The sequence below is a fragment of the Tribolium madens genome, unplaced genomic scaffold, assembly GCF_015345945.1.
Source record: "Tribolium madens isolate multiple individuals breed KSU strain unplaced genomic scaffold, Tmad_KSU_1.1 Scaffold_1;HRSCAF=32;Tcas5.2_LG8, whole genome shotgun sequence".
Classification (NCBI taxonomy): domain Eukaryota; kingdom Metazoa; phylum Arthropoda; class Insecta; order Coleoptera; family Tenebrionidae; genus Tribolium; species Tribolium madens.
The window spans coordinates 3357979-3383355 of NW_025400984.1; the positions used below are offsets into that span (position 1 = coordinate 3357979).

General features: G+C 35.2%; 5 protein-coding genes and 2 pseudogenes across 8 annotated transcripts; 3 read left to right on the plus strand and 4 right to left on the minus strand.

The window, feature by feature from the left end:
- The first annotated feature begins 1326 nt into the window (after positions 1–1326).
- On the plus strand, positions 1327–6274 carry LOC123016312 (sialin-like). 3 transcript variants are annotated; one of them, XM_044416630.1, is made up of 6 exons: positions 1327–1475; positions 4569–4750; positions 4801–5338; positions 5384–5683; positions 5731–5969; positions 6018–6274. In XM_044416630.1, exons 1-6 carry the CDS (start codon positions 1358–1360, stop codon positions 6192–6194), a joined length of 1554 nt encoding a protein of 517 aa, XP_044272565.1. In that variant the 5' UTR covers positions 1327–1357; the 3' UTR covers positions 6195–6274. The 3 variants fall into 3 exon arrangements, with proteins under 3 accessions (XP_044272565.1, XP_044272566.1, XP_044272567.1); XM_044416631.1 differs by lacking the exon at positions 1327–1475 and adding an exon at positions 1480–1612; XM_044416632.1 differs by lacking the exon at positions 1327–1475 and adding an exon at positions 1689–2347.
- A 559-nt stretch (positions 6275–6833) lies between these two features.
- Positions 6834–12419, plus strand: LOC123004077. Its single transcript, XM_044397192.1, has 11 exons — positions 6834–7542; positions 7591–8428; positions 8477–8715; positions 8770–8913; positions 10054–10146; positions 10210–10249; positions 10721–10786; positions 10826–11007; positions 11054–11591; positions 11632–12182; positions 12230–12419. Exons 1-11 carry the CDS (start codon positions 7306–7308, stop codon positions 12401–12403), a joined length of 3102 nt encoding a protein of 1033 aa, XP_044253127.1. The 5' UTR covers positions 6834–7305; the 3' UTR covers positions 12404–12419.
- On the minus strand, positions 9041–10730 carry LOC123004030 (sialin-like). Of its 2 annotated transcripts, XM_044397135.1 has the most exons (6): positions 10693–10730; positions 10471–10652; positions 10110–10419; positions 9882–10049; positions 9291–9841; positions 9041–9243 (listed from the first exon to the last, which is right to left on the minus strand). In XM_044397135.1, exons 1-6 carry the CDS (start codon positions 10700–10702, stop codon positions 9073–9075), a joined length of 1392 nt encoding a protein of 463 aa, XP_044253070.1. In that variant the 5' UTR covers positions 10703–10730; the 3' UTR covers positions 9041–9072. The 2 variants fall into 2 exon arrangements, with proteins under 2 accessions (XP_044253070.1, XP_044253069.1); XM_044397134.1 differs by having other exon boundaries at positions 9882–10419.
- A 58-nt stretch (positions 12420–12477) lies between the features above and the next one.
- LOC123004079 lies at positions 12478–14054 on the minus strand (annotated as a pseudogene).
- A 38-nt stretch (positions 14055–14092) lies between these two features.
- On the minus strand, positions 14093–15769 carry LOC123003890 (sialin-like). The gene is made up of 4 exons (XM_044396931.1): positions 15665–15769; positions 14596–15618; positions 14310–14548; positions 14093–14263 (listed from the first exon to the last, which is right to left on the minus strand). The coding sequence occupies exons 1-4, from the start codon at positions 15702–15704 to the stop codon at positions 14126–14128; spliced, it is 1440 nt and encodes a 479-aa protein (XP_044252866.1). The 5' UTR covers positions 15705–15769; the 3' UTR covers positions 14093–14125.
- A 9-nt stretch (positions 15770–15778) lies between these two features.
- On the minus strand, positions 15779–17067 carry LOC123004080 (annotated as a pseudogene).
- A 3205-nt stretch (positions 17068–20272) lies between these two features.
- Positions 20273–21953, plus strand: LOC123003913 (sialin-like). The gene is made up of 4 exons (XM_044396968.1): positions 20273–20394; positions 20442–21464; positions 21511–21752; positions 21796–21953. The coding sequence occupies exons 1-4, from the start codon at positions 20319–20321 to the stop codon at positions 21925–21927; spliced, it is 1473 nt and encodes a 490-aa protein (XP_044252903.1). The 5' UTR covers positions 20273–20318; the 3' UTR covers positions 21928–21953.
- Positions 21954–25377: the final 3424 nt, after the last annotated feature.

Sequence of the window (25377 nt, forward strand, 5' to 3'; positions counted from 1 at the left end):
AATAAACTTTGCCAACAAAGTAAATAAATATAAATATGTATAATCTCTGAGACTAGCTTTTTAAAATTTATTACATTGTTTTAAAAAAAGAATAAATCAAAAGTAGCAAAACCATAGAAAAATGTCCTCATAGATAATATACAGGGTGAATATAAAGTATGGAACCAAGCGGTTTTATTTTTAATCATTTGGCTCCAGAAAATAATAATTAATATAAATTAAAGTAATATAAAAAATGTGATCGTTTTTTCAGAACGAAATTTTGTTTTGTTTTTGAGTTATGCGATTTTTTTTGTCAAAATTGCAATTTATGTAAAAAATTTTTTTTGAAAAAATTAAATATAAAGCAGATAGTTGTAATCCTTAGAGTATAGCTTTTATGAGAAAAATTATTTTATAGTGGGTTGCCATTTAAAAAAATATTTTTTTTTGTAGAACTCAAAAACAAAAGGAAATTTCGATAAATTTTATTCTTGTTAAATCATCACATTTTTATAGTACTTTATCACTCATCAATTAGTTTTTTCAAAAAATAAATAGTTTAAGCAAAAAACGTTTGGTTCCGTACTTTTTATTCACCTGGTACAATAAGATAATAATAAAAAGGTAACAATTTTACATGGTTTTTTTTGGTCGATTTTTTTTACTTCAGAATACATACCTTAAAGTACTCAAACTCGAAATCATGAAATTGCAAAATAAGATAGGAAATGCGTTTTTGCGGACTGTTTTGCTGATTAAATTCCAGTTTTTTCTACAAAATTACTAATTTCTTAACAAATCGAGGCAGAAAATTGCATAATTCGTCGTCTTTCACCGGGAAACTTAAAATTCTTGCTAATTTTTTTTCAAAATTAGCCGAAAATTGCAAAATAATGTACAAAATGCGTTTTTCTAGCCTGTTTTGCCCGTTTCAGCGTGAAACTTACTAATTTTTATGAAATTTGTTTTTAAAACTAATTAAGGGCAACTAGGTTAATGATTATTTTTTATTTATTACAATTTCAGTACCTACCAACAATTTAAATTGAGCGCTAAAGCTGTATTTTTTGGGGAGAAATACAAACCAAACTTATTTTTTTCACACATTAGAGTTATAAGTCACCGTTTTGCGCTTCTAAGACCGATCAAGGGCTACTAGATTTTTGAATTTGTTAAAAGACTTTTTGTGGGTTTTTGTTGCGAAAACGTGTGATAATATTAATAAGAATAATCTCTTCCGTTTGCGTTATCGGCGAAAAACTGGGTGAAGCTTCACCCAAGTGATAAAGGGTCAGCGTCCATGTCAACAACGGAAATTTTCTAATTTTCTATCGTCGAAGGATTCCATTTGTTTCAAGTGAGGTGATGGATCGTGATGTTTATTTACAACGTTTACAAAATTTTGGTGGAAAATCGGCGCCCAAAAATCACGATGGCGTCGGTGAACGAATCGACTTATCTTCTCGAATCGCAAAAATCACACGACCGGAACTGTAAGTGTCGATAAATTACGAGTCAATGAAGTGTGAAATGTCGAGGGACACATCGCATCGAAAATTCATCTCGTGCTCTACGAAAAACCTTGGCCTAGATGAAATTTTCGCCAAGAGTTTTCCCCCAACTTGCAATTGTAAGAAAAATGTGTTACACGCGCGTTTCCAATACAAATAATTAGAAACAGTTTAAATCGTGTTTTTATGTGTTTTTTTATTATCCTCATTATCATTGAATGAATTATTGAAAATTGCGGTTTCGAATAACAATCCACTTTAATTAAACGCTAACAAAAACAAAATAGTTGGCCTGGTTTTATACTCTGACACGCGGAATCGCCTGTTGATCGATTCGATCAAAAACAATAGAAAAATCGATAACGCTAAGCCCACTTGATTAATCGAGATTTCCCAACCGCGGAATTTTTCCGAATTAATTACTGTCAATGCTTGCTACGCAACGCGATGTATTTGACACATTTTGACACAATTAGGTACGTTGCGAGGTAACGGGTCAAATGACAGTTTTTGTTAATTTGTCAAATTACGGCATACTAGATTGAGTCATCGATGACAGTTTTATCGCCTTATCAATTAGGTAGTCTCTAGGGAAACAATCCACAAGACAATTAAAAATCTGTGCGTAACATCTTTTGCGAGAGAAATCCGTTGACCTTTAAGTCATAATATAAAGCGAAGCACGTCAAGTTAATATTTTCAGTACTGCGGTTACCCCGACAGGTTGATACCTAATTAAAATCGTCGTGCTGAAAAAATAACAATCGTAGTTGGCATTGGCAATGACCTAGTCGTATATTTTGGAACAAAAGTGGCAAAAATGTTGACAGGATGGCGGTTGCACGTGTCAAAACGTACGTATTTTTAATTAATTTATCAATTAATTAAGTAATTAGTTTTTTCGTCATGGGAATTGATTAGCTACACCTTCACTTGTTCTTGAAAATATCTTCCCGTTTTGTTTTTTTTTCTCCGAATTGAGGCAACAATAATAATAATTTATTTTCTCAATTAAAATCCAATAACGTGTAATGGGAATTTTTTCAATTGATTAGATTGTCAAGGTGAAGGAAAGTGATTTAGGGGAATAAAGGGGAATTGCCAATATTTGAGCGCAATAAGAAAGAAAAAGAACAATAAAAATTGCAAATAGAATTTTAAAAAGTACAAAAATCGTGCGATGTTCGTGATTTCTCACATTAGATTTGCAATTTGGAATTTAGTTTCGCCATTCCGGCACGTGTTTCACGTCAGTTGGTGACGTTAGTTTGTTACAAAATTATTAAATAATTCAGGTGCATAAACACCTGTACGTGATTGGAATGTAATCAAGTGAAAATTTTGCGATTTGGGGGACTTTCAGGAATGCGAAACAGGTTGTTAAACTGGGAAATTGTCCCAACATTGTGGCATTGGCCTTGTCGATACATTGTTATCACGAATTGTTTATAACCGATAACAACTTGTTAAAAATTTGATTGAATGTTTACAGTTTTGTGGTCGAGCTGTAAAAAGAGAAAAATCTGTAAACCTACACCTACAAAAAAAAAAGATTTGTATTACGTAATAATTGTTATGTACTTATTTCAAGTTATTGAGAATAAACAATAAAAAATCGTACTAAAAATAATACCCTAAAATACTCCAAAAAATAAATTTCTCATACTTTTGTTAAAATTTGTTAAAAATTTTCACTTTTAAATAAATCCCTAAAAAGAGAAACTCAAATTTTTTTCTTAGTTACTTACAACTTTATTTAAGCAAAAAACACAAAAAATCAATCCCAAAAATGTTCCTTAAACTTGCACTAAATATAATAGAAGGTTTTATGACTGCGGCTAAAAAAATTGCTCATTTTTTAACTTTTCCTACGTACTTAACAGAAAGTAAGTTTTTCCACCCTAATTTCAGAAAGGAAAGTTGGCCAATTACCTTCCCAGGGAGGTAAAAATTTTCCTTTTCTGAGAGGTAAAATTTTTCTCTCTCATATGTCAAAATTTATAGTAAAAATATACCAGGGGAATAAAAAATATGGAACCAAACGTTTTTTTGCTTAAACTATTTATTGTTTCAAAAAAATAATTGATAAAGTATGTACCATAAAAATGCGATGTTTTATCAAGAATGAATTTTTTTGAAATTTTGTTTGTTTTTGAATTCCACAATTTTTTTTATTTTTTTTAAATGGCCAAGCCACTATAAAACTATTTTTCTAATACCTAAAGGTTATGATCTAAGGATTACAACTATCTACTTGATATGTATTTAATTTTTTCAAAAAAATTGCAATTTTGACGAAAACATCGCATACCTCAAAAACAAACAAAATTTCGTTTCCAAAATACGATCACATTTTTTATATTAAGTACTTTAATTTATATTAATTATTATTTTCTGAAGGCAAATGATTTAAAAAACCGCTTGGATTCATACTTTTTTTATTCACCCTGTATGTAACTGAGAGGAAGATAAAAATTTTACCTCTCCTATTGAAAAACATGCTGCTAATTAAGTTTTTCTTAATGGACTATAAGAAAAATTATATGTAGGTACACATTACACTGAAAGAAAGTGTCTTTTTCTCTCTTGTAATACAAATAATTATTGCATCTAAGTATAATGCATTTCTTAAAATTGTCCAAAACTTTAATTTTCAAAGACTTACATCATATATATTTTTTTAAATACATGTTTCAAAAGTTTAGTAAAAACTTTAAATTTTTCAAAATTCATTTTTCGTAGACCTGAAACGAAAAAATTGTATTAAGTACTTATCAACGATTTTTACTAACTAAAAAAAACATTACGAAAAAAACGAAAAAAATTCCTATGTCTAAGCAAAACTTTGTATTTTGTAGACATAAATAGAGCTTTTTGTCATTTATAAAAGGCACTCATTTTTCGCTGAATAAATAAGTGTATACTATTAAAAAAGGGCCAAATTTGAATTTTAGACAAAAAATTAGTACCAAAAAATCCCATTATTTATTGGAAAAAAACTTATTATCTCTTGATAAAGTCCAATCTTTGCGTCAACACCAAATTCCTTTCCGGTTATTAACCCTCAACTTTCAGTATTTTTCATCCCTCAACGGTACGTCCTTGGCGTGATGGGTTTTTTCGCCATCGTAAACGCCTATACCATGCGAGTCACCCTTTCCGTGGCCATAACAGAAATGGTAGAACCCAGCAAAGCATCAACCCATTACGACCCTGATTCCTGTCCTGGTTCTCTCGCTAATACTTCAAGCGTTACGGTAAGTAAGTACTGCAAGTACCACGACTCGCCCATAGCCCGTAATTGTAGAACAGTGATAAGTTGTACCCATGGACGAGCACCCAGCAAGGTCTCATTCTGAGTTCTTTCTACTGGGGGTATGTAATAACCCATATTCCGGGTGGTATGATCGCGGAGCGATTTGGAGGGAAATACTCACTAGGCCTTGGTATACTTTGCACGGCCATTTTTACTTTTATCACCCCTTTTGTCATTTATGCGGCCGATGGGCATTGGGGTTGGGTTGTTTTCGTTCGAGTTATCGAGGGTTTGGGTGAAGGTACCACTTTTCCGGCACTCAACGTTTTGCTGGCTAAGTGGGTACCGGCCCATGAACGTTCCAAGATTGGTACTTTAGTATTCGCTGGTTCCCAAATTGGTACCGTGGCCGGAAATGCCATCAGTGGGGCCTTAATTTCGGCAACCCAAGATTGGGCGTCAGTATTTTACGTTTTTGGGGCTTTTGCTATCCTTTGGGTGTTTCTGTGGATGGTACTGTGTTACCCTGACCCGGAAAATCACCCTTTTATTAGTGATGAAGAGAAGGAGTACCTCCGGAAACACATAGGTTGGTTTAATTTAATGTTAAGTTGTTAGTACTTTAATTTTGTAGCCCATGTGACGCGGAGAAAACGACAGGTACCATGGTACTCCATTATGACTTCTGCACCGGTTTTGGCACTGATCGCGGCCCAAATTGGGCACGATTGGGGCTTCTTTACCATGGTTACCGACTTGCCCAAATACATGAAAGACGTTCTTAAATTTAATGTAGCCCAAAATGGGGTTTGGTCATCAGTACCTTACATCTTCATGTGGTTGGTATCCATGACTTCGGGATGGCTTTGTGACCATTTGGTCGAAAAACGCTATCTTAGTGTGACCCTTGCCCGGAAAATTTTCACCACCATTGGTAACTACCTCGTACTGTTTTGGTACCATCTCAAACCCATTTTCTAGCATCCATGGGTCCAGCAATTTTCATTATCGCGGCTTCCTATTCTGGCTGCGATCGCGACTTGGCCGTGGTCATGTTTACCATCGCCATGAGTTTCATGGGTTCATTTTATTGTGGTATGAAGGTCAATGCGTTGGACTTGGCACCCAATTTCGCTGGTACTCTTATGGCCATTGTGAACGGAATCGGGGCCATTACCGGGATCATAGTACCATATCTGGTCGGAGCCTTAACCGAAGACGTAAGTAACCCATTTCAAGGTCACACTGATGGTAGTACCAAATTCTAGCACACTTTGATCCAATGGAGGACAGTTTTCTGGATAGCTTTCGGCGTTTTTGCCATAACCAACTTGATCTTCGTTATTTTTGCCAGCGGGGAAGTACAGAGTTGGAACGAGGATGATAGTGACCTTGACCAGAAGGAAATGTCCTTGAGGAAGGAGCAACGGACCGAAAAGGCGTAATTTTGTGATTTCTAGACTGCGAATTGTGATTATTTATTATTTTCTTGTAATTTATATAAAAAATAAACGTTTTTAATCAATTTGAGTTTGATTTGCCTATAATCACTGGCTTATTAGATAAATAAAAAAAGATTTTTGGAATTATTTAATCCCAGGTGACTTGATTTTGCGATAAAGTAAGTATGTGAGTCACTTTTGACCTCTCAAGACACACTTTGAGGACCGTTTCTATCGTTGCACTTGTGATAAATAATGCAAATGCTCTTCAGATAACTAGTTCTAGCCTGGACTGGATCAAGTGACCTGCTTTTGGACAAGTTTGCGATTTTGCAATTTCTTTTTTATGAATCGTTTGATTCACTTTTATTATCGAGCGAGAGGAATTTCCTTTTCAATTAACATAGTTGGCGATTTTCGTGTGTAGTGCGTTAACACATAACTATCGCTCGAGTGGTTAAAATAATATATCTATCTGTAAATAATTACGGAATACTACCTGATAAAGGCAGGGACAATCTATAAAACGGTGGAGAAATGAGAAAATTCTCTTAGTGTTGTGCTGTGATTCTGGCTGTGATATTTTAAGAGTTTCAAAATGGTGGAAGAGGCGTGGAAGGCGAAAATTGCCAAACGTGGGTATTGTTCACCCTTATCGCGTTAGCCTTGAAAGCAATTAGCACTTTGGTGAATTTTAATAAAAAAATATGTGACGGGTCTTGATATTTGCTTAATTTGAATTTTAAATTACCCACAAAATAAATAAAATTCAATAATAAACATTTGCACTAAATAAACTTAGTTTAAAAATGGAAAAAATAAGCCTTGTGTTCAGTTTCGTAACTTTCTTTGCTTATTTAAGAAAAGTATTTTGACATTCAGGTCAAATATTCCGGTTTTTGTATTAAATGTCACAATTTTCATAATTCCGTTCACTTGTTAATTTGGATCAAAAATTTAATTTTAAATTTGGCGCTCAAATGTGGGCGGGAAATTTAAATTTTAACCCGATTTTTTCACTTTTAACTCGAAAAAACAACAAATCGTTTTGTCAACTAATGTACCTACTTGACTTAACACATGTCAAAACACTTGAAAAACAATAGTCTACTTGATGATAAGCGAATTACCAGATAATTTTTATTTAATTAATTTAATCTTAACAGTTTTTTTTATCCCTCAACGGTATATTATGGGCATCATGGGTTTCCTGGCCATAGTCAATGCTTATACCATGAGGGTGTCTTTGTCGGTTGCCATTACCGAAATGGTACTACCCCCAAATACCACCCAGGAGTACAACTCAGATGGTTGTCCATCGGACGATAGCACAAACACGCCGACTGTCAAAGTACCAACTCCGAAAAACCCAACATTTTTTTCAAAATTACCATTGTAGGACCCTGACAAGCTTTACGATTGGAGCGAGTCGACCCAAGGTTTAATTTTGAGTTCGTTTTACTGGGGGTACCTAATCACCCATCTCCCTGGTGGTATCCTTGCGGAAAAATTTGGCGGGAGGTATACCCTCGGTCTTGGTATTCTCTCAACTGCCTTTTTTACCCTAATCACCCCATTGGTCATCCACGCCAGCGGTGGAAATTGGGTCGTTTTAGTGGTCCTACGAATGGTTGAAGGTTTGGGTGAGGGTACCACATACCCAGCTTTGAATACTCTTCTCGCCAAGTGGGTACCACTCAACGAACGGGCCAAAATGGGTTCTTTGGTGTATGCTGGTGGGCAAATCGGTACCATCATCAGTAATTTCATCAGTGGTTGGCTTATCAAAACGACCGAGGATTGGTCAAGTGTGTTTTACTTGTTTGGAGGTTTGGGTATTTTATGGGTTGTTGTGTGGTTCCTATTGTGCTACTCTGACCCACAATCGCACCCATTTATCAAAGAGAGCGAGTTGAAGTACTTGCAAACCGAGCTCTCGGGGGTCACTAATGAGAAAAAAACGATACCATGGACCGCCATTTTGACTTCTGTGCCTTTATGGGCGCTGGTAGCGGCACAAATTGGCCACGATTGGGGGTTTTATACCATGGTCACCGATTTGCCCAAATATATGAAAGACGTACTCAAGTTTAAGGTTGACGAAAATGGGCTATGGTCCAGTTTACCATACGCCGTCATGTGGGTAGTTTCGATGATCAGTGGGTTCCTTTGCGATTGGTTGATTAGAAAAAAAATTATGGGTTTGACGTTTGCGAGGAAATTTTTCACAGTTGTTGGTACTACTGTCTTTTTTACGTTTCAAACTTATTTAAAATCTATTTTAGCCTCCATTGGACCGGCCATTTTTATTATTATAGCCTCATATGTGGGTTGCGATCGCATGACGGCGGTTTACATGTTTACCATCGGAATGGGTTTCATGGGTACTTACTATTGTGGCATGAAAGTGAACGCTTTGGACTTATCACCGAATTTCGCTGGTACTCTCATGGCTATCACTAATGGAATTGGGGCCATTACCGGTATTATCACCCCCTATCTTACCGGCGCTTTGACGGAAAATGTTGGTTTGCGACTTGGCTCATGTTGTCAGAAATAAAAATCACTAACTTTCTAGCACACTATGGACGAATGGAGGATTGTTATGTGGATTTCTTTCACCATTTTTGCAGTCTCCAGTGTGATCTATTCTATATTTGGAAGCGCAACACTACAATGGTGGAACGAACCCAATGCTACTTGTGTCGAGAGTGGCAAAAAGGTCGAAAAATGAGCAATTTTGTGGAAATTGTGTCAAGATTTGTCTAATACTTAGACTGTTATTTATTATAATTTATTGTCTTTAATAAATGACATTTTAATAATTATGAACCAGTTTGTCCAACTTTAAAAAAAAACTAGTAACTACCAAAAAGTCACTTTATTGGTTTTGGCGAATGCTATCTAGACTATAATTTTCGTCAAGGTCAATCCTATTAGCCCAATTCCATGGTTGTTCTTCCGCTGATCCAAAAAACACAAAAAAAATGTTTGTGAAAGCCAAAACACTTAAATGGATCCAAAAAGCGTACATCCAATCGAAAAGACTTTCCTACAAAGACAACTAAAATTTGGTGTTTGAATTTGTCAACGAAATACATTTTTCGTAAAATTTTTTGTAACCATGGGTGCCATAATTCCTGCCAGTGCTGCAATTCCATTGACCAATCCCATAATAATCCCACTATAGTTTGGCGCCAAATCAAAACAATTGACTCTCGTTCCGGCGTAGTAACAACTCATTGAACACAATCCAAATGAGAAAAACATAGCAGCTGTGGTTTTGTTACAACTGAGGTAACCATTGTAACCACCTGCAACGAGAAAAATGCCCGGACCCATGGCCCCAAAAGTCGTGAGGGCTTTTCGTAACGTCGTCGTTTGTATGATGTTGCGATTAATCAAGTAGTCGGAGATGTAACCCATGATAATGGTCGAGAAACCCATTATGGCATATGGAATGGAAGCCATTAGACTACTATGTAAAATGTCGATTTGGAAGACGTCGCAGAGGTACTTGGGGAGGTCAGTATCTAACCCATGCCAGATCCACCCATGTCCGAATTGGGCTATGACTAGTGACCATAATGGGAGGCTTGTGAGCATAGATCTCCATGGGATTGGTTTTGGGCCAAACTGTACACGCCCAGCTGAAACCAGAATTAAAACACTTTTCTTTTGTTTTTTTACCCATTTCTTTGCGCAAATAGAGGTACTCTTCTTTGATCAAGTACCGGCAATTGAAGGGGTTTGACGCAGCGAAAAGAAGCCAAAATGGGAGTAGTACCACACCCAAGGACCCATAGAGGTAGTAACTGGACCCCCAACTCCCCACATGCATGATCAAATGGTCGGTCACTAGGTTATTAATAGTGATGGACCATTGGGTGGACGCAAAGATAATCCCAGTGATTTTACCACGATCCTTTACTGGACACCACTGACTTATGATGCTGTGGGCACTTGGGAATATTAACCCAATGCAAATCCCTTTCAAAATTTTTATAAACGCAACTAGGATCAAATTGCCGTTGACTGCCTTAAAAACGATGGGTGTGGTGAGTGTGAGAATGGAGGAAACCAAAATGGCGACACTCATCACGTCTTTGCCACCATACAAGTCTGAAATAATCCCACCAGGAATGTGCCCAATGAAGTACCCAGCGAAGAAACACCGCGAAGTTATAAACTGCTTTGATGGAGTCCATGGGAATACAGTGTCTTGGATCTGGAACACGGTTTGGGATTTTTGGGATTGAGAGTATTGGGAGGTACTCACGTGGTGAGACAATTCAGTAACTGGTGATGGGTTTGGACAAATGCTACTGTTTTCTTTGGTAATATTCAATGGTGCGACCATGTGTTTGGTGGATACTGGTATAATAATGCGCATTGTATAGACGACGGTAAGGGCCCCCATGGTCATAATAGCGATAATGAAGCGTTGAGGAATGAAACGGGCTTGGGATTATTAGTGAAAAAAACTTTGTTCTCAACTTACTTTTTTCCATTTTAAAATTTTGACACAGACTCTCAGGAATGTCAAGATTTTTGTCAAAATTGTAAAATGGAACACGAGCTACAATCGCGGAAGGGTAAGAGAAAAGTTTCACCCTTTCACTAATAATCCCAAGTTTGTTTAATCCCTCAACGCTACGTCACTGCGCTTATAACCATGTGTGCCCTCACCACCGTCTACAACTTGCGTATTTCTGTCCCAGTGGCTTACACCCATATGGTGGTACAAGCCAACGCCACCAAACGCAACATCAGTCAATGTCCAGACCCATTGGGTAACAGTGGTTCCATGTTTCGTGTAAGTAGCGGTCCCTCCATTCCCAGAAGTCCTAAACGGCTTCCAGATTCAAGATGTTACGTTTCCTTGGACTTCATTTCAGCGAAAACTAACAAAAAATTGTTTTTTCGCGGGGTACCTCATCGGGCATTTTCCTGGTGGGGTGATATCGGATAAGTATGGTGGCAAACACGTAATGAGTGTTGCTATTTTGATGTCATCTGTTATCACACTGGTCACACCCACTCTTTATAAAATAATCAACGGCGAGGTAATCACAGTTTCGATAATGAGGATCTTGATGGGGATTAGCATTGGGTTGATATTCCCAAGTGCCCATAGTATAATAAGTCAGTGGTGCCCAGCGAGGGATCGTGGTAAAATCACTGGGATTATCTTTGCGTCCACCCAATGGTCCACTACTATCAATAGTCTAGTGACCAATAATTTGATCATTGCTTTGGACACCTGGTCGGCTAGTTTCTACTTCTATGGGTGCATGGGTATGGTACTACTTCTATTTTGGCACCTCTTTGTCTCCTCGTGTCCCCAAAAAAGCCACTACTTGGACCAAGAAGAATATTTCTACTTGAGCAAAGAGATGGGTAAGAAAACAAACGAAAAGTGTTTTATTTCTGGTTTCAGCTGGGCATGTACAGTTTGGCCCTAAACCATTCCCTTGGAGACCCATGCTCACAAGCCTTCCATTATGGTCGTTGGTTATAGCCCAAATCGGACACACGTGGATTTGGCATGCGATGGTTAAAGAGCTCCCAACCTACCTCAAAGATGTCCTCAAAGTTAACGTCTTGAAAAGCGACCTCATGTCATCCCTTCCATATGCCGTCATGAGTCTAACGACCATTTTCACGGGTTATGTCTCCGACTACTTGATTAATCACAAAATCATTCAAGCTACCACGTTACGAAAAGCCCTCACCACCGTGGGAGCCATGGGTCCGGGCATTTTTGTCGTAGCTGCAGGTTACGAAGGTTACATCAGTTGTAACAAAGAAGTGGCTATTATGATTTTTACATTTGCTTTGTGTACCATGAGTTGTTACTATGCCGGAACGAGAGTCAATTGTTTTGATTTGGCGCCCAACTACAGTGGGTTTATTATGGGACTGGCCAATGGGCTTGGGGCACTGCCAGGGATTATAGCACCTGTGGTTGCAGATAATTTTACCAAAAAAGTACTTCATTGGTAGATTTGAACACCAAATTTTAGTTTTGTTTCTAGGAAAGTGTCTACGGGTGGATGTACGTTTTTTGGATACATTTATGTGTTTTGGCTTTCACTAATATTTTTTTTGTGTTTTTTGGGTCGGCGGAAGAACAACCATGGAATTGGGAGGTTGGTAATGAAGACAGTTATTCGGACTATAGCCGGGAAAGTGTCGTTCGAAGTGAATAAAGAAAGTGTCCAAAAATTGATTTTTATTTGTTGTTAGTACCTCAAAAAATTAATCGATAAAACAATCACGATTCCTACTCGGCTTGCTCTATATTGTTCCATTTCTGGACTTCCCCTGACATAAGAACTACAAATAAGATGTTTGTTGCCCGAAGTACCCCAAAAGAGACCCAAAAAACCAGCCTCCATTCGTGCATGGTTTGCTACAATAGCCAATTTAGAAGAGAAAATTACTAGATTTAGTGTTACATTTGGTGCCAGAATGCCAACCACAGCTGGGGCTGCCATTCCTGCTAAAACTGCTAAACCATTATTAAGTGCCATAACAGTACCAGCAAAATTCGGCGATAAATCTATTGAGTTGACTTTCATCCCAGAGTAGAAGAAACCCATCCAAAATAATGATAATGTAAACATCAGCTGTGATTTTATTACATCCGACGTAAGAAGCTACAACCATGAAAATGGCCGGTCCCATGGTACCTAAAATTTTGATTAAGTTTTCATGTATTTGAAACTAATGGTAGTACCAATGGAGGTAAAAGTTCGTCTTGTGTTAGTCACGGAGAGGTACTCTCTATTAATAAAAAAATCGGAAAGGTATCCAGCATCAATGGTAGCCCCCACATCAGCAGATATGGTAAAGCGGACCATAGACCATTGGTTTGGACGTGGAACCGTAATACCGAGTCCATATATTTGGGCAAATCTGTAACCATGGTAAACCAACCCCAATCATGGCCGAATTGACCAAGAATCAGTGCCCATACTGGTAGTGAGGTCAAAATTGCTTTCCATGGAGTCGAAGGTTTGTCCTGACTGACCTCTTTCAACTCTTGATCTAGAAACTCCTTTTCTTTGGGTTTCAAACATGGGTTAGTCCTTGGGTACGAATATGAAACCAATTGCCAGAAAATATTCCAGACAAGTCCCCAAGACCCAAAAAAATAAAAAACCACTTCCCAGGCTTCATAGTGGGTCATAAGTACCCCACTTAACAAATTAGAAATGACAGTACCCATCAAAGCTCCTGCAAAACAGATTGAAGAAGTGCCTCCACGTTCCCGAATAGGGAGGGACCCATTGGGCTAAAAGCACGGCCGCTGTTGGGTATATAACACCTTGCCCGAGACCCATGATAACCCTAAGTACCACCGCATTGACCCAATTACCATTTGAGGCTTTTACAATAGAAGGAAACAAGAGGGTTAAAATGGCATTAATTAACATCCCAATTCCTAGTACGTGTTTACCCCCGAATTTCTCAGCTAAAAGCCCTCCAGGAATATGGGTTACAAAGTACCCCCAGTAAAACGAACTTAAAATAAACCCTTGCTGGTGCTCGTTCCAATCATAAACCGCTTCTTTACGAATTTCAAAATCCTTAAATGTGGTATCGCTGGGGCACATTGATTGGGTGGTGGTGTTTTTGGTGTAGTTTTTCTTTACTACCATCTGGGTTATGGTCATGGAAAGACAAATGCGCATCGTGTATGCATTAAGGATCGAAAGACTGATCATAATCGCTAACAAGTAGCGTTGAGGGATTAGGACACCTTGAAGCTGAGGGATTAATCCTTGAAATAGAATTTGGGGACTTACAATTAGTGAATTTACTTAAACAAGCATCATAAGAATGCATGACATTAGAAAGAAAACTGTCAAAAATTGACACAAAAACTTGTTTTAATCTTTATTGTCATTTTGGTACAAGACCTATTCCTAGTCTTTGTTTGCATCGTCGTTTAAATTGTTCCATTTCTGGACTTTCCCCGACATAAAAATTACAAATAAGATGTTTGTTGCACCAAGTACTCCAAAAGAGACCCAAAAAACCAACCTCCATTCGTTCATAGTTTGCTACAATTGCCAATTTAGAAGAAAAAATTACTAGATTTAGTGTTACATTTGGTGCTAAAATGCCAACCACAGCTGGGGCTGCCATTCCTGCAAAAACTCCCAAACCATTATTAAGTGCCATGACAGTACCAGCAAAATTCGGCGATAAATCAATTGAATTGACTTTTAGCCCAAGGTAGGAGAAACCCATCCAAAATAATGTCAATGTAAACATCATAACAGCTGCGAGTTTGTTACATCCGACATAAGAAGCTGCGACCATGAAAATGCCCGGTAAAATGGTACCTAAAATTTTGATTCAGTTTTAAAGTATTTGGAACCAATGGTGGTACCAAGAGTGGCACAAATTCGTCTTGTGTTAGCCACGGAGAGATACTTCTTGATAATAATAAAGTCGACAAGGTAACCACCACCAACGGTAGCCCCCCACATCAGCAGATATGGTAAAGCGGACCATAGACCATTGGTTTGGACGTGAAACCGTAGTACTGAGTCCATATACTTGGGCAAATCTGAGACCATGGTATACCATCCCCAATCATGGCCGAATTGACCAAGAACCAGAGCCCATACTGGTAGTGAGGTCAAAATTCCTTTCCATGGAGTTGGAGGTTTGTCCTCACTGACCTCGTTCAACTCCTGCTCTAGAAATTCTTTTTCTTTGGGTTTCAAACATGGGTTAGTTCTTGGGTACGAGTAACAAACCAACTGCCAGAAAATATTCCAGATAAGCCCCCAAGACCCAAAGAAATAAAAAACCACTTCCCAGCCCTCAAAGTGGGTCATAAGTACCCCACTTATCAAATTAGAAATGACGGTACCTATCAAAGCCCCTGCGAAACTAACTGAAGACGCGCCTGCACGTTCCTGAACGGGCACCCATTGGGCTAAAAGCACGGCTGCTGTTGGGTATATAGCCCCTTGCCCGAGACCCATAATAACCCTAAGTACCACAGCAATGACCCAATTGCCATTTGAACCTTTCACAATACAAGGAAACAAGAGGGTTAAAATGGCATTAATTAACATCCCGATTCCTAGTACGTGTTTGCCCCCGAGTTTTTCAGCCAGAAGCCCCCCAGGAATATGGGTGACAAAGTACCCCCAGTAAAACGAACTCAAAATTAACCCTTGCTTGTGCTCGTTCCAATCATAAGTCGTTTCTTTACGAATTTCAAACTCTTTAAATGTGGTATCGCTGGGACACATTGATTGGGTGGTGGTACTTTTCGTGTAGTTTTTCTTTACTACCATCTGGGTTATGGTCATGGAAAGACAAACGCGCATCGTGTATGCGTTAAGGATCGAAAGACTGACCATGATCGCTAACATGTAGCGTTGTGGGATTAGGATACCTTGAAACTTAGGTATTAATCCTTGAAATGGGATTTGGGGACTTACAATTAGTGAATTTACTTAAACAAGCATTGTAAGAATGCATGACTGGAAAACTGCCAAAGTTTTTGACACATAAAACAAAAAACTGTATTTTTTATTGACATTTTCGTACAAGACTTATTCCTTGTTTTTGTCTGCGTCCTCGTTCAAATTGTTCCATTTTTGGACTTCTTTCACAAAAATGACAAATTCCAAGTTTGCAATCGCAAAAAGGCCAAAAGTGACCCAAAATACTGTCCTCCATTCGTTCATAGTTTGCTACAATTGCCAACATAAAACAGGAAAGTACTAAATTTGGGGTTACATTTGGTGCCAAAATACCAACCACGGCTGGGGCTGCCATCCCTGAAAACACTGCTAGACCGTTCATAAAATTTGGTGATAAATCTAAGGGATTTATTTTCATCCCTGGGTAGTAAACACCCATGGTGAACATAATGTGAATAATGTAACAGCTGCTGTTTTATCACAACCAACGTAGGAGGCTGCAACGATGAAAACACCGGGAATAATGGTACCTACAATTTTGGTTCGGTTTAAAGTACTTGGGATTTATGGTAGTACCAAGGGTGGTAAAAACTCGTCTAGAGTTAACCAAGGAGAGGTAATTCTTGCAAATTATAAAGTCGGCGAGGTAACCAGAACCAGTTGACCCCCACATTAACAAATATGGTAAAGAAGACCATATACCATTAAACATGGGTTAGTTCTTGGGTACGAATATGAAACCAATTGCCAGAAAATATTTCAGATAAGCCCCCAAAACCCAAAAAAAAAAACATCTCCCAGCTTTCGAAATGGGCCATAAGTACCCCACTTATGGAATTGGAAAGGACAGTACCCATAAAAAAAAAACTAATTGAAGTAGCACCTCCGTCTTTATATGGGTCGCTGTTGGGTACACCGCTCCTTGACCCAAACCCATAACAACCCTAAGTACCACCACAATAACCCAATTGCCATTGGAGCTCTTGATAAAAACCGGGAAGAAAATGGTCACAAGGGCATTAATCAACATTCCGACTCCTAAGACGTGTTTACCCCCGATTTTCTCATCCAGAAGCCCACCAGGGAGATGGGTCACAATATAGCCACAGTAAAACGAACCCAAAATAAGGCCCTGTTTGTACTCATTCCAGGGATTCTAAAATCTTTAAAGGTGGTATCGCTGGAACTTATGGTGTGGGTGGTGTTTTTTGTGTGGTTTTTCTTCATTACCTGGGTTATGGTCATGGAAAGACAAGTACGCATCGCGTACCCGTTGAGCATGCCAAGACTTACCATTATAGCCAACATGTAACGTTGAGGGATTAAAAAACCTTGAAAAAATGGGTTGGACAAGGTTTGGGGTTTGGGTGGTATTCACAGTTGGTAAATTTACCAAAGCAGGTGTTGCAGGGGTGCATGATTTAAGCAAAAATTTAGATTTTTGACAGACATTTGTCAAAAAATTGTTTTCGGGGTTTTTATTTAGAAAATAAATACAAGAAGAAAATAAAATACAATTTTTGGTAAAAATTCTTGTGCATTGTTAGATAACTCTTTAGTGAAGAATTTCAAATCGTCCAGAATTTCCGAATTCAAATTCGCATCGACTGTTAAAAGTGCGACTTTGAAACTTTTCGAAATTTCAAATTTCAAATATCTGATTTGATTTCCGGTTAAATTAAACGAAGAGAAATTATGTTTTTGGAAAATTCGAACCGGGAAAGTCTTTAATAAATTATATTCCAGATGAATGATCACATTATTGGCAAGCATTTCATCAAAAACATGCGATTCAATTTTGGAAATTTGATTGTAGCTTAAATTTAAATCAACTCCGTCATTTTCTAAATATTTGAAACAGTTGTCTTTGAGGTGCTGAATCTTGTTATTCTTTAAACTCAACTGTTTTAAATTTGGAACGTTTACAAATGAATTACACTGAAAAACTGTAATTCGATTGTTAGTCAAGTCAACTAATTTCACATTAAGCAAATCGAAGAAAGCTTCATTTTCAACAATCTCGATCAAATTGTCACTCAGGGAAAAATCCTGAGTTGCGAGGTTTTTGAAAGTGTGTTTTCGAAGTGTTTTAATACTGTTTCCAGTTATAGACAACAAATAAGGTTGAAATTCCGTGTTTATCAAAAATTCATTTTCGATTTCTTCAACACCACAAGCTGTAATTTGAATTACATCTACCGGGTGGCTAAAATTAAAATGTTGGGTGCAGACTGCAGAAATTTCGCTTATAATTTCAATCAACTGGGTTTCCTTAAGTGTGTTGATACAAAATCCTGATAAATATTCCGTATCAATGGGTGGAAATTGAGTATAATATATGATTCCATTGTAGTTGCAACCCCAACTTGAGGAAATAACCGTGAAAAACACGAAGAGGGTGAAAAACATTTTGTGAGTGAGGAATTTTCGGGTATATTGCTTTTATGATTCCATTGAGAATTTTATGAGTTTTTTATGTTATTCCTATATAATTTGAAGTAAAAGCGAAGATTTCACAATCGCCAAAATTGAAATGGGGAAATGGATAATAAGATAAAAGGGTTGTTAAGTTTATTTCTAGTACAAGACAATTATTATTCTAATTTTATTTTGGTCTTTTAAATTAACAGTACTCGTAATTGCTTAGGATTTTTTTTCAAATTTAAATCCCCTAGCTCATTTTTATCAGGAAATATTTATTCGATTCACTTTTTGCTTTTCAAAACTGATATTTTTTTTTCGTCATTTTAAATGAGAAAATAACAATTGGCTACGCTATTAATACTTTGCAAAAAGTAAGACACTTTTGATTTTTTAAGTTTTGACACAAAGTTATCAAAAATTTTACTACCCATAGTTTTGAAATTAAAAGTTGTAGTTCAAATTTTTTTTCAGAATTTGATTTTGCAGCTTAATTGTGTAAATAACTATTATTAACATTGATAGGCCGTCTTTGTTTTTCAAAAATTTAAATTGAATGGAAAATAGAAATCTTTAAGTTTTGTGCTAAAAATAGTGAAATTTTTTCCATATTTTTTTAAAATTCAAAGTGACAGTCTATAATGATTTTTACATTTGGATTTTGCAGCTCATTTTACAGAACAAAATACCTATTTTACTTACTTTACTTATTAAAAATTGAGAAAATTTTGTATAATCAATTTTCAATATACCTATTTAATATATTTTGTAAACTAGGTTTTATAGCTTAGAATTTTTTCAGCTTTGCATTTTTTAAGTTATTTCGTGTTACAAAATGTTATTACATTACTTGTTTAAGCAGGCTTTGTTTCAATTCAAAGTGTCTCACAAATATGTAAAAAATTTTTGAATTTTCAAGTTTGTCATAAAATCTTTAGATTTTAGTACCTATATTTTTAAAACTAAAAGTTATAGCTTTCAAATTTTATTAAATTTAGATTTTTAGGTCATTTTATATAAGAAAATAATTATTACTCCTGTATCTACCATTTTTATTTTTCAAAAATTCAAAACATTTTTAATGTTTGAGTTTCTTTATTAATATGTAAACTGTTTCTGTATCTTTTGAAATAGCAAAAAAATTATTTTTGTCCACAACAAAATGTGGTGGCCAAATATTTTTTGTTATTAAACAAAATTTGTCAAATCTTTTTTAAAGCTTTTGAATCGTCATTTGTTATCAAAAAATATTGAAATTTTGACGTATCTTGAAAACTTAAGATAGTAGCAGAGATTTTTTTAATTTAGATGTTTTACGTCAATTTTTAAGTTTTGACAAAAAGTTATTAAAAATCTCAGTATATTTTTGAAATCAAAAGTTGTAAACTAGAATTTTGTTTAGATTTTGATTTTGCAGCTTAATTGGTTAGGAAAATAACTATTACACGTAGGTAAACCGTCTTTGTTTTTTAAAAATTAAGAAAGTTTGAAACTTTTTAATTCTGCAGCTCAATTTTGCTTTTTAAAAACTGAGAAAATTTAGAATTTTATTTCGGAAAAAAAATTTTCAAATTTTGACTATATCTTTGAAACTAAGTTTATTAAAATTTATTTTTTATAGCTTTGTACTCTTTAAGGCTTTTATATTAAAAAAATGGTTAGTACATTTATTTATTTTTCACTTTAAACCATCTTTGTTGTTTAAAAATTAAGAAAGTCGGAATCCTCAAGTTTTATGTTAAAAATACTAAAGTCTTGTTTATAACTAAAAGTGACAGTCTAAAAGGTTTTTACACTTCAATTCTCCAAATTATTTTATAGGAAAACATATTTATTCACTACTTAGGCTGGTTTAGGAGTATTTTTGAAAAAATTCTGTGTAGTCAAACTTCACCAATAAATTATTTTGGCCATATTTTGGAAACTAAGTCCTACAGCTTAGAAAAGGTTTTTTTCAGATTTGCATTTTTTAAGTCATTTTGTGTAACAAAATTGTTATTATTTGTTCCAAAATGTACGAACTAAAAGTTGTAGTTTTCAAGAATTTTTAAATTTGAATTTTTTAGGTCATTTTACATAAGAGAATAATTATTTTTCAAAAATGAAAACTTTTTTAATTTTTGAGTTTCTTTATTAAAATAAATGTAAATTGTAAATTGATTTTGCCCGTATCAAAATGTGGTGGTAGACTTGTATTTTGTCATGTGTCAAATCAGTCAAATTCGTCAAAATTTAAAAATTTCGAGCAATGCCGAGCTCGGACCAAATCAGTTCAGCTGCAGTGTCTCGCACTTCCGACTTCCTCGAAAGTAAATACTCAAAATGTGAGTTTTCCTCCTTCCCAACTCCCAAACCAAACCAAAACTTCCAGATTTTCTTATCCCTCAACGTTACGTCTTTTCCCTCCTCGCTACTCTCATACTCACCAACGCATCCTCAATCCAATACAGTCTGGATATCTTAGCTTTGAATAACTTCATTTTGGACAAAAAGATCCAAACCAACGACACGTGTCCCTTTACCAATCAAACCCGAGAAAGGGACCACATATTACCCAAAAACGAATCGGTTTTGGTCTATGATTGGGGACTTGAGACACGCTACATGATCAGGGATTCGTTCTATTGGACTACTTTGTTGGTCTCAATCCCAGGAGGGGTTCTTTCGGATCAGTTTGGGGGCAAATACATTGTGACTTTAAGTGTCTTGTTTTCGGCTTTTACCAATTTTGTTGCCCCAGCCGTCATTGATATGGGCAAAGGGAGAGTGGGATTCGTGATAATGGTTCGAGTTTGTCTCGGTTTGTTTCATGGTGTTTTGGACGCGGCGATAATGGCGCTTCTTGCACGTTGGGCCCCCATTTACGAACGTGCCACCATGTCGAGTCTCATTTACGGGAGTAGATTTCTAGGGGAGCAACTCTCCCATGCTGTGCATAAAGCCTTCGAGAATTTCACTTGGAGACCCATGCTTTATTTTCTTGCAAGTGTTCATCTCGTTTTGGGCGTTTTTTGGCACTTGCTTGTGTATCCAAGTCCGGCCCAAAACCCGTTTTTGGCATTGAGTGAGAAGAGGTATTTGGACGAGGAGCCCGATTCGAGTTTGGTCGATGGTTGGAAAAAAGTCCCATGGAGTAGGATACTCAAATCGAAGGCTCTTTGGGGCTTGTGTTTTTTCCAAATTGGCTCGAGTTGGTCCTGGGTTGTGTTTAGGGAAACCCTTTTTTTGTATATGCCGAGAGTTTTAAAATCGCATGCTGTGTGGGAGACGGCTTGGTGGACCCCTTTATTTCTTTACTATGGTTTAGCATTATTTTATGGGTTTGCTGCCGATTGGTTTGTTAAAGAACGGCATTTGAGTGTGACTGCGATGCGAAAATTGTACGTCCTTATAGGTAAACCATTTTTTGAACTAAAAATTTCAATTAATCAAAAATTTAGGTAATTTTATTCCCGGTTTATGTCTCATTTTTGTAACTTTTGAACGCTGTAACGAATTCACTGTTATGGTTTACACAACAATTTCTTTGTGTTTGGATGCAATGTATTTTGCCTCAAATATGGTTAATGGGTTAGATTTGACGTCGAATTTTGCCGGGACTATAACAGCAATCACGGGTACTATTGATTTTTTAATTCTTGGATCGAGTACTCTACTAATCAATGATTTTTTCGTGGCTAAAGTAAGTTCAATTTTTTTTTCCACATGATAATAGCTTTTTGAAGGATTCTTTGAGTCAATGGAGCTTCTTACTTTGGTTCTCGTGTGCTGTTGAAATTGGTGGTGCTGTCTTATTTTTAATGCTTGGGAGTGGAGAAAGACAAAGTTGGAATTACATCGAGAAGCTGATAAACTAAAAACAATAAAAAACTATTTCTTGTGGTGCCATTAATTTTCTTTGTTTTGTAAGATTGCTAAATTTGAATGAGGAATGGATGACAGAATTGTTAAGTTGTTAAGACAATTATTTTAATTCTCTTCTTCTATTTCAAAACGTAAAAAATTAAAAACTTTTGAGTTTTACCAGAAAAATATCAAATTTTGGTCTTACTTTTGGAAATAAAAATAAGGGTTTTTTTTCAGATTCATATACTCTGGCTCATTTTACATTATAAAATTTTTATTACAGTTACTAAAACCGATTTTGCTTTCTAAAAACTTAAAAACTTAATCTTAAGCAAAATTTTAGATTTTTGACAGACATTTGGCACTAGATGCTGTCATAAACAGAGGTACTGCCATCATATGTTTTTGACACTGACAGCGGCTTTTTGACCTTGAAAAAAATCATGTCAATTTCACAAATTTATATCGCAAAATTTAAAAAAACTCACTAAAACTTGTATTGCGCACTGCAACTCAAAGATAAAACTCTTTAATTTGCCTCAATTTAGATGAAATAATATTATAAACATGGAAAATAGTTCAAACATTTCAATGCATAGAAACTCAAAACTCTTTAAGGTATGTGGCTAAAAAGATTAAAGAAGACAGATAGATTCAAAGATATAGGAGAGTATACGAATATGCTCTTATGTATTAGTATTACATAGTTTACCTTCTTCATTCGTAATTCCTTTTCTTCAGAAACATTTTTGCAGTATTTATAAAAAAAACAGAATTATGTGTATTTACATCTCAGCGCAACACCGCATCTAAATTCAGAAAACCATTGCCCAAAAATTCTTGAAAGTTATTTACAAGCCACCACGCACAGACTTTGTGAACTGGGCCATACTCATCTTTATCTACATTACCATTACTACACTTTGCCACTTTTGCCTTTATTTGACCAACCTGTGAGACGTTTCTGAACTATTTCTTGGTTGTTTCGATGTATAAAAGTATGTAATATGAATTGTTCAACCCACGTTTTTTATTTATAAAATGTTTCCGGAGAGTTCCCGCCGAAATTGGCACATATGACATTTAATGTTGACGTAATTTTTCAAGGTCAAAAAGCCGCTGTCAGTGTCAAAAACATATGATGGCAGTACCTCTGTCTATGACAGCATCTAGTACCTTAGTTTTGGTTTTTGGGGTTTTTATTTAAAAAATAAATACAAGAAGAAAATAAAATACAATTTTTGGTAAAAATTCTTGTGCATTGTTGGATAACTCTTTAGTGAAATATTTCAAATCGTCCAGAATTTCCGAATCCAAATTCGCATCGACTGTTAAAAGCGCAACTTTGAAACGTTTTGAAATATCAAATTTCAAATATCTGATTTGATTTCCGGTTAAATTAAACGAAGAGAAATTATGTTTTTGGAAAATTCGGACCGGGAAAGTCTTTAATAAATTATATTCCAGATGAATGATCACATTATTGGCAAGCATTTCATCAAAAACATGCGATTCAATTTTGGAAATTTGATTGTAGCTTAAATTTAAAACAACTCCGTCATTTTCTAAATATTTGAAACAGTTGTCTTTGAGGTGCTGAATCTTGTTATTCTTTAAAGTCAACAGTTCTAAATTTGGAGCGTTTACAAATGAATTACACTCAAATACTGTAATTCGATTTTTAGTCAAGTCAACTAATTTCACATTAAACAAATCGAAGAAAGCTTCATTTTCAACAATCTCGATCAAATTCTCACTCAAGGTGAAATACTGAGTTGCGAGGTCCTTAAAAGTGTGTTTTCGAAGTGTTTTAATACTGTTTCTAGTTATAGACAACGAATCAGGTTGAAATTCTGTGTTTATCAAAAATTCTTTTTCGATTTCTTCAACACCACAACCTGTAATTTGAATTGTTTCTACCGGGTGGCTAAAATTAAAATGTTGGGTGCAGACTGCAAGAATTTCTCTTATAATTTCAATCTTCTGGGTTTCCTGAAGTGTGTTGATACAAAATCCTGTCAAATATTCAGTATCAATGGGTGGAAATTGAGTATAATATATGATTCCATTGTAGTTGCAACCCCAACTTGAGGAAATAACCGTGAAAAATACGAAGAGGGTGAAAAACATTTTGTGAGTGAGGAATTTTTGGGTATATTGCTTTTATTATTCTATTGAGAGTTTTATGAGTTTTTTATGTTATCCCTATAATTAAAGCTAAAAGCGAAGATTTCACAATCGCAATTGAAATGGGGAAATAGATAATAAGATAAAAGGGTTGTTAAGTGTATTTCTAGTATAAGTCAATTATTCTAATTTTATTTTACTCTCTTAAATTAACTGTACTCGCAATAGCTTAGAATTTTTTTCAGATTTAATTCCTTCAGCTCATTTCTCATCAGAAAATATTTATTAAATTCACTTTTTGCTTTTCAAAAACTGAATTTTTTTTCGTCATTTTAAATGAGAAAATAACAATTGGCTTTGCTGTTATTACTTTTCAAAAAGTAACACACTTTTGAATTGTTAAATTTTGATATAAAATTATCAAAAATTTTAGTACCCATAGTTTGGAAATTAAAAATTGTATTTCAGATTTTTTTCAGAATTTGATTTTGCAGCTTAACTGTGTAGGAAAATAACTATTATACAACGATAGACCGTCTTTTTTTTCAAAAATTGAGAAAATAGAAATCTTTAAGTTTTGTGCTAAAAATAGTGAAAGTTTGTCATATTTTTTAAAAACTAAAAGCCACACTCTAAAATAATTTTTACATTTGGATTTTGCAGCTCATTTTATAAAAGAAAATATTTATTTTTCTTACTTTACTTATTAAAAATTGAGAAAATTTTGTATAATCAATTTTCAACATATTTAATATTTTGTAAACAAGTATGTAAGAAATTTTTGAATTTTCAAGTTTGTCATAAAATTTTGAAAGATTTTAGTACCTATATTTTTAAAACTAAAAGTTATAGCATTAATTTTTTTTAGATTCAGATTTTTAGGTCATTTTACATAAAAAAATAACTATTAGTCCTGTCTTTTCTCATATTTATTTTTTTTAAATTCAGTCCATTTTTAATTTTTGAGTTTTTTTTTATTAAACTGTTTCTGTTTATTTTGAAATAGCAAAAAAAAAGATTTTGTCCACATCAAAATGTGGTGGTCAAATATTTTTTGTTATTAAACAAAATTTGTCAATTTTTTTAAGCTTTTGGATCGTCATTTGTTGTCAAAAGATATTGAAATTGTAACGATATCTTGAAAACTTAAGATAGTAGCAGATTTTTTTAATTAATTTTAGTTTACGTCAATTTTTAAGTTTTAACAAAAAATTATCAAAAACTTCAATAAAAAATTTTTGAAATTAAAAGTTGTAACCCAGAAATTTTGTTTAGATTTTGATTTTGCAGCTTAATTGTTTAAGAAAACAACTACTACAAGTAGGTAAACCATT

Coding starts and splice junctions, on each gene's coding strand:
- LOC123016312 (XM_044416630.1), top strand. CDS start 1,358: ATGTTTATTTACAACGTTTACAAAATTTTGGTGGAAAATCGGCGCCCA. Junction 4,751..4,800: donor CTAATACTTCAAGCGTTACG/GTAAGTAAGTAC, acceptor CCGTAATTGTAG/AACAGTGATAAGTTGTACCC. Junction 5,339..5,383: donor GTACCTCCGGAAACACATAG/GTTGGTTTAATT, acceptor TTAATTTTGTAG/CCCATGTGACGCGGAGAAAA.
- LOC123004077 (XM_044397192.1), top strand. CDS start 7,306: ATGATAAGCGAATTACCAGATAATTTTTATTTAATTAATTTAATCTTA. Junction 8,429..8,476: donor GAAATTTTTCACAGTTGTTG/GTACTACTGTCT, acceptor AATCTATTTTAG/CCTCCATTGGACCGGCCATT. Junction 10,787..10,825: donor CGAGCTACAATCGCGGAAGG/GTAAGAGAAAAG, acceptor AATAATCCCAAG/TTTGTTTAATCCCTCAACGC.
- LOC123004030 (XM_044397134.1), bottom strand. Junction 10,420..10,470: donor TTACTGAATTGTCTCACCAC/GTGAGTACCTCC, acceptor ACCGTGTTCCAG/ATCCAAGACACTGTATTCCC. Junction 9,244..9,290: donor CAAAAAATTTTACGAAAAAT/GTATTTCGTTGA, acceptor TTGTCTTTGTAG/GAAAGTCTTTTCGATTGGAT.
- LOC123003890 (XM_044396931.1), bottom strand. CDS start 15,704: ATGCATTCTTACAATGCTTGTTTAAGTAAATTCACTAATT. Junction 14,549..14,595: donor ACGAATTTGTGCCACTCTTG/GTACCACCATTG, acceptor TCAAAATTTTAG/GTACCATTTTACCGGGCATT. Junction 14,264..14,309: donor TTGGCATTTTAGCACCAAAT/GTAACACTAAAT, acceptor TGGCAATTGTAG/CAAACTATGAACGAATGGAG.
- LOC123003913 (XM_044396968.1), top strand. CDS start 20,319: ATGCCGAGCTCGGACCAAATCAGTTCAGCTGCAGTGTCTCGCACTTCC. Junction 21,465..21,510: donor AAAATTGTACGTCCTTATAG/GTAAACCATTTT, acceptor TCAAAAATTTAG/GTAATTTTATTCCCGGTTTA. Junction 21,753..21,795: donor ATGATTTTTTCGTGGCTAAA/GTAAGTTCAATT, acceptor AGCTTTTTGAAG/GATTCTTTGAGTCAATGGAG.